This window comes from Cucurbita maxima, unplaced genomic scaffold (genome assembly GCF_002738345.1).
Source record: "Cucurbita maxima cultivar Rimu unplaced genomic scaffold, Cmax_1.0 Cma_Scf00019, whole genome shotgun sequence".
NCBI lineage: Eukaryota > Viridiplantae > Streptophyta > Magnoliopsida > Cucurbitales > Cucurbitaceae > Cucurbita > Cucurbita maxima.
The window spans coordinates 759,487-771,271 of NW_019272035.1; the positions used below are offsets into that span (position 1 = coordinate 759,487).

General features: G+C 37.8%; 2 protein-coding genes across 2 annotated transcripts; one reads left to right on the plus strand and one right to left on the minus strand.

Moving 5' to 3' along the window:
• The first annotated feature begins 318 nt into the window (after positions 1-318).
• Positions 319-5,268, plus strand: LOC111493630 (methyl-CpG-binding domain-containing protein 11-like). The gene is made up of 3 exons (XM_023143399.1): positions 319-457; positions 563-653; positions 3,991-5,268. Exons 2-3 carry the CDS (start codon positions 570-572, stop codon positions 4,945-4,947), a joined length of 1,041 nt encoding a protein of 346 aa, XP_022999167.1. The 5' UTR covers positions 319-457; positions 563-569; the 3' UTR covers positions 4,948-5,268.
• A 767-nt stretch (positions 5,269-6,035) lies between these two features.
• LOC111493636 (thylakoid lumenal 16.5 kDa protein, chloroplastic) lies at positions 6,036-8,569 on the minus strand. The gene is made up of 4 exons (XM_023143407.1): positions 8,075-8,569; positions 6,619-6,758; positions 6,464-6,536; positions 6,036-6,377 (listed from the first exon to the last, which is right to left on the minus strand). The coding sequence occupies exons 1-4, from the start codon at positions 8,457-8,459 to the stop codon at positions 6,268-6,270; spliced, it is 708 nt and encodes a 235-aa protein (XP_022999175.1). The 5' UTR covers positions 8,460-8,569; the 3' UTR covers positions 6,036-6,267.
• Between the last annotated feature and the right edge of the window lie 3,216 nt (positions 8,570-11,785).

Genomic DNA, 11,785 nt, shown 5'->3' on the forward strand with positions numbered 1-11,785 from the left:
AGGAAGATGCTTCCACACACTTATAAAAAAATATTTTGTATTTAGGAAATATATATATTAAAAATATTTGAAATATATTAAGTTATTATAACAAATTAAAAAAATTTATTAAGACATAAATTTAAAAGTTTAAAATATTATCTAAATTGAGAATTTATTTAACTCCAATTAAGTTGACCGTAATCTGGTTTTAATAATAAATAAAAAATTGTTTTTACCGAGAAATGAGCCAACTTGCCAAGTATTTAAGAAGCAAGGGATTGGACAGGTGTCAGATCCAGAGCGCACCGTCATGTTTCCAAGTGCTCAACAGGAGATTCTGGAATTTCTCTCTCACAGAGGAGAGAGAAAGAGGAGAGAGAGAAGGAAGCATTGACAAACTATTAGCCGTAAATCTATTTCCTTCGGCTGTTTGTGTTATGTTCAACAGCAGCTGAGAAAGAACCCAGAAACCCAGGTAAGCCACTCTCCTCTCTAACCTTTTTTCTTCCTTTTTCTTTCAGTAATTTCATGTTCTGATCTATTTTTGGTGAAATTCATCATCATTGCTCCATCTCTGTAGGTGAAAAATGGCGGCATCAGTGGAGAAAGACACTGTAAATGAGGAGGTCGTGTCCGTCGAACTCCCTGCTCCTCCTGGCTGGAAGAAAAAGGTAACCGATTCCTTTTTCTGGAGCTTCAATTCTTGTTTCAATCTGTTTTTGTTACTCAATTTTGCTCTGAATTCCGAATTATCAACTGGGATTCTGTTGTCCCCTGAATTTAGGGTTTCTTTGGTGGTAATTCACTCATTTGGTAGCTAGGGCTTTTTTGGACGGTTGAATTATCAAATTTCTTGCTTAATTCCCCTTTTGGAGAATTATTTGCAAACTGTTGGTCTCTGGTGTTCATTTTACTTCGTTTTTTGAATTTTGGATATCGTGATTTCGTTGTGCTTGTATACCTGAGTCCTGGACTAGTTTTCGTTCCCTTCAGCGATATGCTTTGTAAAGTTCGTTGCATTATCTGGTGAGTATCAGGGCTGCCACTGCTTAAGCATCTGAGGGGTGGGATCTTGTATATCATATGGGTCATTTCCTTGCTCATATTGATAATTTCTTTATCTAATTTTTATGGATTCCCCCCGCCCCACAAGTGTATATTTATGTGTGCATATTTCGTATCTAATCAGTTGCTGATATTGTGGATCGAATACCAGCCACAAATCCATTTGATAGGATTCCCACCCCCCAAATTTAGATTCTCTCTTCAGTTGACTATTAGTTATCTAACTGACTACCCTTCCATAAACTCATTCCATAAGATCCTTACATTTAGCACCACCTTAGGATGACAAGGGGGAGGTTCAAACAAAGAAAGGCTTACGGTGGATACCTAGGCACCTAGAGACGAGGGAGCACCCAGAGACGAGGGAGGATACCTAGGCACCCAGAGATGAGGGAGGGCGTAGTATGCTACAAAATGTTTTTGAGAGTGTTTCAGAGAGTTGAAAATAAGCGTAGATCCAAAGATTATCTAATAGGTCAAAGAGTTCCTAAGATAGAATGTAAGCCAAAACTCATGACAGCAATTTTACACATGATTTGAGTAAGAAGTGGATTAATTATCTCGGATCCCACATATATAGCCGCCTTGTAGGTGTAGATTTAAAGTTGGATTTTATTTTCAGAATTGGAATAAATTGGATATGTCCAAGGGAATGTCTGAGTATAATATTGAGATGTTGGATGTCTATATTTGTTTCTGTATATCTCTTTTCTTGCTATTACCAAACTCAATTGTTTGGCATATAGATGAAATTGCTTCTCTTTTGGGCAGCTCCAGATGTTGGTTTCTATTATGGAAGGAAGTAGTATTTGAGAGGGATTATGGATTAAAGACGAGAAAAAGGGAAAGAGTGAGATTTTAGGAGGATGTTTGTCTCGAGGAAGGAAGTTTGAACATCAATATGGCAAATTTATGAGGGAGATGTGGAATGTTCAACACTTTGGTTGGATGTGATAAGCGCCTAATACATTTCATTTATTGCTCACTAATTAGTTTTGTTAGTTGTTACATTTGTTGTGTAGTATCGGTGACTAAACCAGATTCCATTGATTTATCAGGTAGTTAGAACTCTATATTTTCTGATGGTCGGTATAGATAATTTCTTGTCATTTTGATAAGTATCATCCACATAACTGTGAGATCCCGCATCAGTTGGAGAGGAGAACGAAACATTTCTTATAAGGGTGTGGAAACCTCTCCCTAACATGCGCATTTTAAAATCGTGAGGCTGACAACAATACGTAACGGGCCAAAGTGGATAATATCTGCTAGCGATGGGCTTGGGCTATTACAAATGATATCAGAGCCAGATATCAAGCGGTGTGCCAGCGAGGACGTTGGCCCCTAAGTGGGGTGGATTGTGAGATCTCACATCGGTTAGAAAGGAGAACGAAGCATTTCTTATAAGGGTGTGGAAAAACCTCTCCCTAATAAACATGTTTTAAAATCATGAGGGTGACGGTGATACGTAACGGGCCAAAGCGAACAATATCTGCTAGCGGTAGGCTTGGGCTGTTACAATAACAAATTATCCATGTGATCAATTAAGTTTCGTACTTTTGGAAAGACTTTTAACACTTGTGGAAAAAAGAGGAAGACATTGGCATGGTGACGGGGAGTGAATTTCAGCAACAGGATTTGGAAGTATGTTATAGTTGGTCAAGGGCATAAATTAGGAATTGATTGATAACTAAATATATTTGGGAAGATGGAGGGAAGCCAGTTTGAGTGTGTTACTACATGAACGATCTTTGGACCAGCCTTCTCTTTTGTACTCTTACCTTACATATTCTTCTAGAAACAATAAATGCCTTTATCATGATGGTTCAAGACTAGTTCAAAATTGAAATCAAATTCAAACATGAAATCTTGACTAGAGCAATGGAGAAAATGGTGAACTGAGGGCCGAAATCACTAGAGCTAGAGATGATGCGGGTTTAAGGGAAATTTCATGATCAACGGGGAAGTATAGAGACTATGATGTACTTATGGGAACTCTTTTTAAGGAAAAAAAGAGGAATGCTCAAGCACCGATGGAAAGAGAAACACGCACCGAGAGCCGATGGGGGTGTAATCTCCTAGGATGAATGATGGGTCAATTGGAATAGTCCGAGAGAGTCAAATGGGATCAATACGAAAAGCTTGAATTCATGAGTTGGTGGAATGCATATTTAATGTAATAGATCATGACGGTTGGTTACTTTGAGTTGAATGATACTTGTCAAATGACTTGACGACGGAGAAGTTGGAACTTGGAACTTGGAAAGGTGAGAGTTGTGTGGAAGGTGATGATATGATGTCAAGAATGCCTATGCGGAATCCGAAATTGGTTTAATCACCAAAGGTTGGTTGTAGCTATAAATCTGTTTTGGTCCGATGAAAGGTAACTCTTGCCAGAAGCTAATCCGAGAGAGAACACCTTTAGTGTTGGATCTTTCTTCACAACTGGCTACCAATTAGGCATAGGAACAAGAGTCTTGGTTCAGGGTGTGAACAAAAGCATGGTGGTAGTCTTTTCTCTACAACATATTATAAATGTGGTGATTTCCTTCCCTTACCCTTGGATAAATCCTCATGTCCTTATCTAAATCTCCAACTTTGAAAAGCTAAATCCGTGCAGGAGAATTTACTGCTAGGTATACTAAAATCCAATACAAGTTCTTACTCTTCAAAAAGGAAGAACAGCAGCTAGTGATTTTATGTTGACTTCATTGATTTCCGAACATTTACTTTATTGATTGTCCTTCACTCACTCTTTCAATGGAGAGCATATAAATCTATATTATCAAGTACTAACCTACCTATGAGGTCCACCTTAACCATTATATTTACACAATTATTTAACTTCTAATATCTTATATTGATAACAATATATATGTGTTTGTGTATGTGGGTTGCTGGTTTATTGGTTGCAACTGATTGAACGGTATGAATATTTGGCAGTTCTTCCCTAAGCAAGGTAATTCCCCTAAGAAATATGAGGTCATCTTCATAACTCCGACAGGCGAGGAGTTCAGCAACAAAAGAAAGTTGGATCAGTACCTGAAGTCACACCCTGGTTGCCCGGCATCAGCTGAATTTGATTGGGGCACGGGTGAGACGCCGAGGAGGTCAGCAAGGATAAGTGAAAAGGCTAAAGTGATTTCACCAATGGAGAGTGAGCACCCAAAGAGAAAAAGAACTTCGGTGTCCAAGAAAGGTCTTAAAGAAATAGAAACTGAACCAGCAGAAGTTCTGGAGGAGAAGAAAGAAGTTGACAACCAAGATGCTGGAAAACATGAGAGCATAGCTGATGCTGAGGTAAAGGATGATGATAAGAACAAAACGGAAGATGAAGCTGCCGAAGCAGATCCACCAAAGCCCGACGACCAGTTGAATGCAGATAATGATGCTGATATAAAGGATGCTGATAAGAAGGAAAATCAAGACAAGAAGGAAACGAAAGATGAAGCTGCCGAAGCAGAGCCACCGAAACCTGATGACCAGTTGAATGCAGATAATGATGCTGAAAAACAAGAACATAAGATAACTAGTGAATCTGAACAAGAAAAATTGGAAAGAAACCTCAATGAGAAGGAACCCGAAAGCTCGAAACTAAACCTCAATGAGAATCTGGAAGGAGCAAAGCATGATGAAAAGATCGAGCAACCACAAGTTGAGGAGAAGAATGATAGTAATTTGGGTGAAACTGTCAAACCTGACACTCTTCTATCTGATAGACAAGAAAAGGAACAAGAGAATCAAAAACCTTATGAACAGGATATTGAACTAGAAGGAGAAATCAATGACAAAGCAGCTGCAACTGAAGAGAAGAATGAGAAACATACTGAGACAAACAAGAGCATAGAAGCCACTGAAAATGGCAGCCACAGGAATGATGCTGGTGAGGTAAAGCCTTGAAGATGATATCACGTTTCTGGTTATGGCTCCTTCATTTGTCTTTCCAACAGATTCAGATTGCTGGGTAGGTCTGTAATTCAGATGTGGTTAATTGTAGTAATTTAATTATTGACAGAAACATCCATCCATCCATACAAGCAGTAGATTAGGCTTATTATGTTCCATCGCTTGTTGTTCATTTGTACTGAATAAGATTGTAGCTTGTAATGACCTCTGTAACATTTAGGTGTAATATGCTTGTACTATGATCATCTTGTATTGTAAACCTTTGTAAGGTAGAGTTCTATCCATACTGATTTAGTTGAATCCTTGTTTGATTCATATGGTTTAGTTGTACTAAAGTTGTAAGGATCCTTCTGTTTGATCCTTTTGGAGCCCCTTTAACTGATTGGTAGGTTGTCTTTTTGTATGCCTCTTATATCCGTTCATTTTTTAATCAACTTTAGCCCGTTAGCCGTTATGTATCGTCGTTAGCCTCACAATTTTAAAATGTGCTTGTTAGGGAGAGGTTTCTGCACATAAAGAATGTTTTGTTCCCCTCTCCAATCCAACTAATGTAGAATCTCACAGTCCACCCCCTTGTGGGCTTAGTGTCCTCACTGGCACACCACCACCCCCTTGTGGATTCAGTGTCCTCACCGGCACACCACTCAGTGTTATCTCTAATACTATTTGTAACAGACTAATTTCACTATTAGTAGATATTGTTCGCTTTAATCCGTTACATATCGCCGTGAGTCTCACAGTTTTAAAACGCGTCTGCTAGAGAGAGGTTTTCACACATCATGAATGTTTTGTTTCCCTCTCCAATCGATGTAAGATCTCACGATCCACCTCCCTTGTGGACCCAACATTCTCGCTAACACACCATCCAATGTCTGGGTCTAATACCATTTGTAACAGCCCAAATTCAAAAAACTCCAAATCCATACCATCCGTTTTTACTAGAATGGTGAAATTACCTAGCAATCCAAGAAGATTCATACCATCAAGAGCTCCATGAACAACTAGAAAAAAAAAAATCTGTAGGATGTTCTTGAACTCCTAATTCTTGTCAATCACCATTTTGCCAGTGTTTTGGGGAATCCTAACTGAACTGATACTCTGCTTTGTTCATAAACAAATGTGTAGGTTTTCTTGGATAAACCAACAATAACATTCATATTAACCCCATTCAAAGTTCAGTAACATTGACACCAGAAACTCAGTAAGAAGATGACAAGAAAAATCAGCTTCTTGACCTTAAACTGCAATGATTTAGGAGGTGAGGAGACTAAAAATACAGTAGAAATGAGATCAGTAGAGATGGTTGTTTTCCACTCAAAGCCCCTTCAGCTGTCCAACAAGCCCTGCCAAGGCGGTCCATTTCTCAAGTGCACTGGCCGATGCTACAAAGGCAGTTTTAGAGGATTGGACATCATTCTGAGTCACTGCAATTCAAAAATGTTATATCGTTTAGAACTCTGTGGAGGGTTAAACCTTTCAGTTCTTAGTAGTTTTACCCTGTTTTAACCACCTGATGAGATTAATGAAGCTAGAGAGGAGTTAAATGCGTCCACTTCAGATTTCTCTTCAGGACTTGTGCTCAGCTGCTCAAGAAATTACACAAAAAAGTTAGAAATTCCTCGAACTATTTAACTTCTCATGAAATGTTCAATCTATTTTGCTAACCTTGTTGAAGGCTAAGTTGGCATTCCGAACCCAATCTGCGTCATTACTACCCCCAAGAACTGAACTTGCGGTTGAGAAGTCATTGTTATCAATGGCTTGACCAACTTTGCTTAGCTTAAACACAACTTCCTGGAGGTATCCTGCAAAATTCCGAATGATTATGGCAAGGTTTCAGCTTGTTGTAGAGGCCCTTTCTCATAGCTCAACTCTGCTAGCTTATGATAAACTCTATGATCCCCTCCCATGAAGAATTAAGCCTCATAATTTCAAAAGCCTAGACCAGACTCTATGTTTTATTAAGTATAGCTTTGCTTCAAATGAGGTTGAAAAGCGTTATAGCCTGCATTTGGATTGTGAGATGCCAACATTTGGATTGTGAGATGCCACATCGGTTGAGGAGGAGAATGAAGCATTCTTTATAAGGGTGTGGAAACTTCTTCCTAAGATGCGTTTGAAAAACCTTGAGGGGAAGCCCGGAAGGGAAAGTCCAAAGCGGACAATATCTGCTAGTGGTGGGCTTGAATCGTTACAAATGGTATCAGAGCTAAACATCGGATGATGTGCAGGGGGGTGGACATGAGGGGATGTGCCAACAAGGACGCTAATCCCCGAACGGGGGTGGATTGTGAGATCCCACATTGGTTGGGGAGGAGAACGAATCATTCTTTATAAGGGTGTGAAAACCTCTCTCTAGCAAATGCGCTTTAAAAACTTTGAGGAGAAGCCCAAAGAGGACAATATCTTCTAGTCGTGAGCTTGGACCGTTACAAATGGTATCAAAACCAGACACCGGGCGATGTGCCAACGAGGAGGCTGAGCCCCAAAGGGGGGTGTACACAAGGCGGTGTGCCAGCAAGGACGTTGGGCCTTGAAGGGAGTAGATTGTGAGATCCCACATCGGTTGGAGAGGAAAACGAAGCATTCTGTATAAAGATGTGAAAACCTCTCCATAGTAGACATACTTTAAAAACTTCGAGGGGAAGCCTAGAAGTAAAAGCTCAAAGAGGATAATATCTGCTAGTGGTGGACTTCAACCGTTACATGGATTATTCTAAAAAGGATTGAGTTATGGAAACCTAAATTTATATGGGTGAGTTTTGACTTGTGGGTTTGTAGTTTTGCAAAAGTAAATACATAGCTTGAAGAACTTGGATTTATGTAACTCATAGGATTAGCAAACCTATAGCCAAGACATAAGAAGCCCACATTACAAACATATGCTTGGCTTACGAACTCTAGGCTATACAAACACAATCAATGAGTCAAATACCCCTTAAAGTTATGCTAAGAATATTGATAAAATGGTTATGAATGAGCATAGTAGTTAATTCAAATAAAATAAGACCACAGAAAGAACCCAATTGGAAAACCAAAACGTTTTGAGTAATAGGATCAAATTCTGAAGTTGGAAGTTTCACAGAGAACTAAACACAAACACATAGAGTGCATACAAAACCTTTTTCTTTATTGGCGGAGCTGATAACCCCTTGTCTTTCCAGCCTCTTCTTTCTATCCTTCTTCACCTTTTCCAGAAGCTCTTCATCATCATCGGCTTCAAGAATCGCAGCATTTGCATCGGAGAATCCTTGACCCACCAGAGGGAAAATGAAACTGGAAATGAAGCAGATTGAGAGGCTTCTCTTGGTTAAACTCGGAATTTTCGATGGTGGGTCATTATTTCCCTTGCAGATTACCGATCTTCTAGCGTTATTACGGCAATTAAGGCAAGAAAATCTTGATCTCAACAATGGAGGTGAAGAAGAGGAAGAGGAAGAAGAAGAAGAAGAAGAAGGTGAGGAAGAATGGAACGTGTTTGCTGTTGATAGGAAGGACGTTGCCATCTCTGTGTGTGTTTGTTTCTCCTCTTTTGCGTTATTCTCTTGGGACTTTTTTCCTGGGCAAAATCAGAGGCATTGGGTGCTTGGAATTTTTGGGGGATAAGATTGGTGGATTCTGTCGTCTTGTCCATCCATTTTCCTCCCAAGGGCTTTGGGTTCATCTATTTATTATTATTATTATTATTTTTTTTTTTTTGGGGGGCTTCTCCACAATTTTAAAATGTATTGATTGAGATTTCCAATCATTATTTCCTTTCTATCTCCAATTAATATGGCCTACGGTCCTCGCTTGCACTCACAATCCTTCCTTGGAGTCTAGCGTCTTTGCTAGTACTCATTGCTCGGTGTCTAACTTTGATATTACAGATATTGTCTTTTTTAGACTTACACTAGTAGTAGTCATATTGAATAAGTTTGATTATACGACGACAACAAAAGCTAGCTCTAACATCTCTGTGTTAAAGTAGTTTGATATTGTTCACCTTAAACATAAGCCTCCATTCATGATACACATGAGTTTGAGTTAGAAAAAGTAGGGTGTTCAAAAATTTCGATGATCCAAAAAATTCGATCCACCCAATTCAATCCATACGATTTGGGTTGGGCTATAAACTTATTTGAGTTGAGTTGGGTTTAAATATACGATGAGAAAGTAATTTTTCAAAATATATATTGAAAATGAGTTAGCAAATTTTAACTAAATGTTTGAAAACAAATATCTTTTACTTTTATAAAAATAAAAATTTAAATAAATGATCTAAATAACGTGAAACAACCCACCCAAAAAAATAATAGTCGATTGAGTTCATTATTTAATAAGAGTTGTTTGGGTGAAAAAAAAAAAAACTACAACTGAGCAATTGAATTGAGTCTAAACAATGTATCAATCCAACCCAACTCAATCTACGAACACTGAAGAGATTTTTGGTACGATGCTCTTAAAAAAGAAATAGGATAATCGTTTTTGAAAGGTTGAAGTTGCCCTTTGGAGATAGGGTAGTGTAGTCCTTATTCTCGAACCTATTTTTGCACGATTTCTTTGTGTAAACTCGTTTTGTAGTTCTTTTATTCTTTTTTGTAAGGTTTGTTAGGTATCTTTCACTTCTTCATTTTGGTTCTTTATGGTTGTAGTTTAAGGTGAAACGACATTACAAGGGTTCGAATACGCTATCTCTTACTTTGATGTCCGTAAATTTAACCTTAACAATTACTAAAACAAAACCTACTTCAATTTAAACACCTACGCATCATAGAGTTTCTTTCCATCTACTCAGAGAATCTATATATCCTATTACGTCTTAGACTTTATTTTTTGTTCCCTTCTATAAATATGCATCTTTCGAGTTGTAACTTTATAATCCCGTATAGAAATTTTTTTAAGTGAAAAATAGATTCTACGCTACAACCTCACATTTGCTTAATCAAAATTCTCGACAAGATAGAGACTTTTAAAGAAAGTTAAAGTATATGTTCCTAGTTGGTAGCACGAAAGAAAACCACTTGTTGGAAGGAAAAAGATGACCATTTCTTGATCAAAATCTAACATATCTTCTATAAAAGTAACTCGGTTCTTGATCAAAATCAAGCATATCCTCTATAAAGTTATCACGAGTGCGATCCAAGTCTCACTGAATGAGGCCATCTATGGTGATTCCAAATAACAAAGTCCTGAGTTAAACCAACGTGAGTAGCTTTAGCATGGGGTTTTAGCATGAACTAAAGGTTGCATATCAAAAGTGTTTAGAAGGGTTCTTAAATTCAACTAGCTAGGGTTACTATATCAATAGCAGATGTATTTTTAGAACCTTGAGGAGAAGCCCGAAATGGAAAGTCCAAATAGGACAATATTTACCAGCGGTGAGTTTGAGTTATTGTAGAGTTTGAGTTATTACAAATGGTATCAGAGCCAGACATTGGGTGGTGTGTCAGCGAGGACACTAGGCCCCCAAGAAGGGTGGATTGTGAGATCCCATATCGGGAGGGGAACAAAACATTCTTTAAAACCTTGAAAATAAGTCTGAAAGGGTTGTTACACGAGGGTTTACACTCAAAATGCACAATATCATATCAACTTAGAAACGTGTCGTTCTCGGAACAAATAGTAATAATAATGAACTCCGGACCAAAAGTGTAAGGAAAAGGAGAGATTCCCTTTAAGTAGGTGCACCATTGTTGTTGGCAGCTCAAATAAAAGGTTCTTTTGGTTGGTGCTTTTGTTTTTTGATGCAGAGCTGATCTAACTGCTTCAATGCCACCTCTCATTTCAAACCTTTACAGTCAGGTGGTGCAATTTTGACACTTTCTAATGCCTTTTAGACCATTTTATATCGTTCGTAAATTCGAAAGAAAGATAGTGAACGATTCAACTCGAGGAGGGTATAATATTTTATGGAATTATTTCAATGATCAAGTGTACTTTTTCGTGCAAACCTCAGCAATCACTTGTTCTGATTCTACATATTGATCATTTTGGATGTAAAGTAAACTTTTGGGTGGAGCAGCGACATTTGTATAATATCCTCATTCTCTATATGTAATGACTCAAGCTCACCGCTAGCAGATATTGCTCATTTTAGCCCGTTACATATCGCCATCAATCTCACGATTTTATAATGCATTTGCTAGGGAGAGGTTTCCACACCCTTATAAGATATGTTTCGTTCTCGTCTCCAACCGATGTGAGTTCTCACACAATAGCTAAATACAGGTCTATATAACATAAATAAAAGCAGGATGACAATGATGTGTACGTGTGAGATGAACCAAATCTTCATTGAATTTGATTTTTCTATTGGAATGAGTTCGTATACACTCTACGGTCTTTGTGGTGAATACTCAACCGCGACGAAAATTTCTAATGATAGTTGAGTACCCAGTATTTCAATAGATTGATCCGCAATGATGCATACAAAGAGAGTAGTTGAAATGGAAAACGAGTTGTAAGATACCTGAACGTTTGACCTCTTAGTTGATGATATACGAGCAAAAAAGAATTAGGTATATTTAATTTGCTTTCATATTATCTTATAGCTTTCTTTAGGTGAAACAAGCATTTTGAATCATGATAAACTTCACTTTATATTATCTTCAATGGAATTAAAGTTTTAATTATATTTAGAATAATTAAAAAAAAAGTTATTTAGCAATTATAAAATTGTTCAATGGGCTAATATTGACAAAGAAAAGTTTATAAAATTGTTTTTAATTAGAAAAATGTTTCCCAATTGATCCATCTTCCCTTTCCTTTTTATTTTAAAGTACATAGCTTTTCCAGACTCGTCCAACCATTCACACCTACAATAGCAAATTATTGATACAATTTGACTCGT

What these genes read in the sequence shown, in the direction of transcription:
- LOC111493630 (XM_023143399.1), top strand. Translation starts at nt 570, where the DNA reads ATGGCGGCATCAGTGGAGAAAGACACTGTAAATGAGGAGGTCGTGTCC. An exon ending in CTCCTGGCTGGAAGAAAAAG is followed by an intron (nt 654 to 3,990) that starts GTAACCGATTCC and finishes AATATTTGGCAG; the next exon opens with TTCTTCCCTAAGCAAGGTAA.
- LOC111493636 (XM_023143407.1), bottom strand. Translation starts at nt 8,459, where the DNA reads ATGGCAACGTCCTTCCTATCAACAGCAAACACGTTCCATTCTTCCTCA. An exon ending in CTCCGCCAATAAAGAAAAAG is followed by an intron (nt 6,759 to 8,074) that starts GTTTTGTATGCA and finishes GGAATTTTGCAG; the next exon opens with GATACCTCCAGGAAGTTGTG. An exon ending in AGCTTCATTAATCTCATCAG is followed by an intron (nt 6,378 to 6,463) that starts GTGGTTAAAACA and finishes TTTGAATTGCAG; the next exon opens with TGACTCAGAATGATGTCCAA.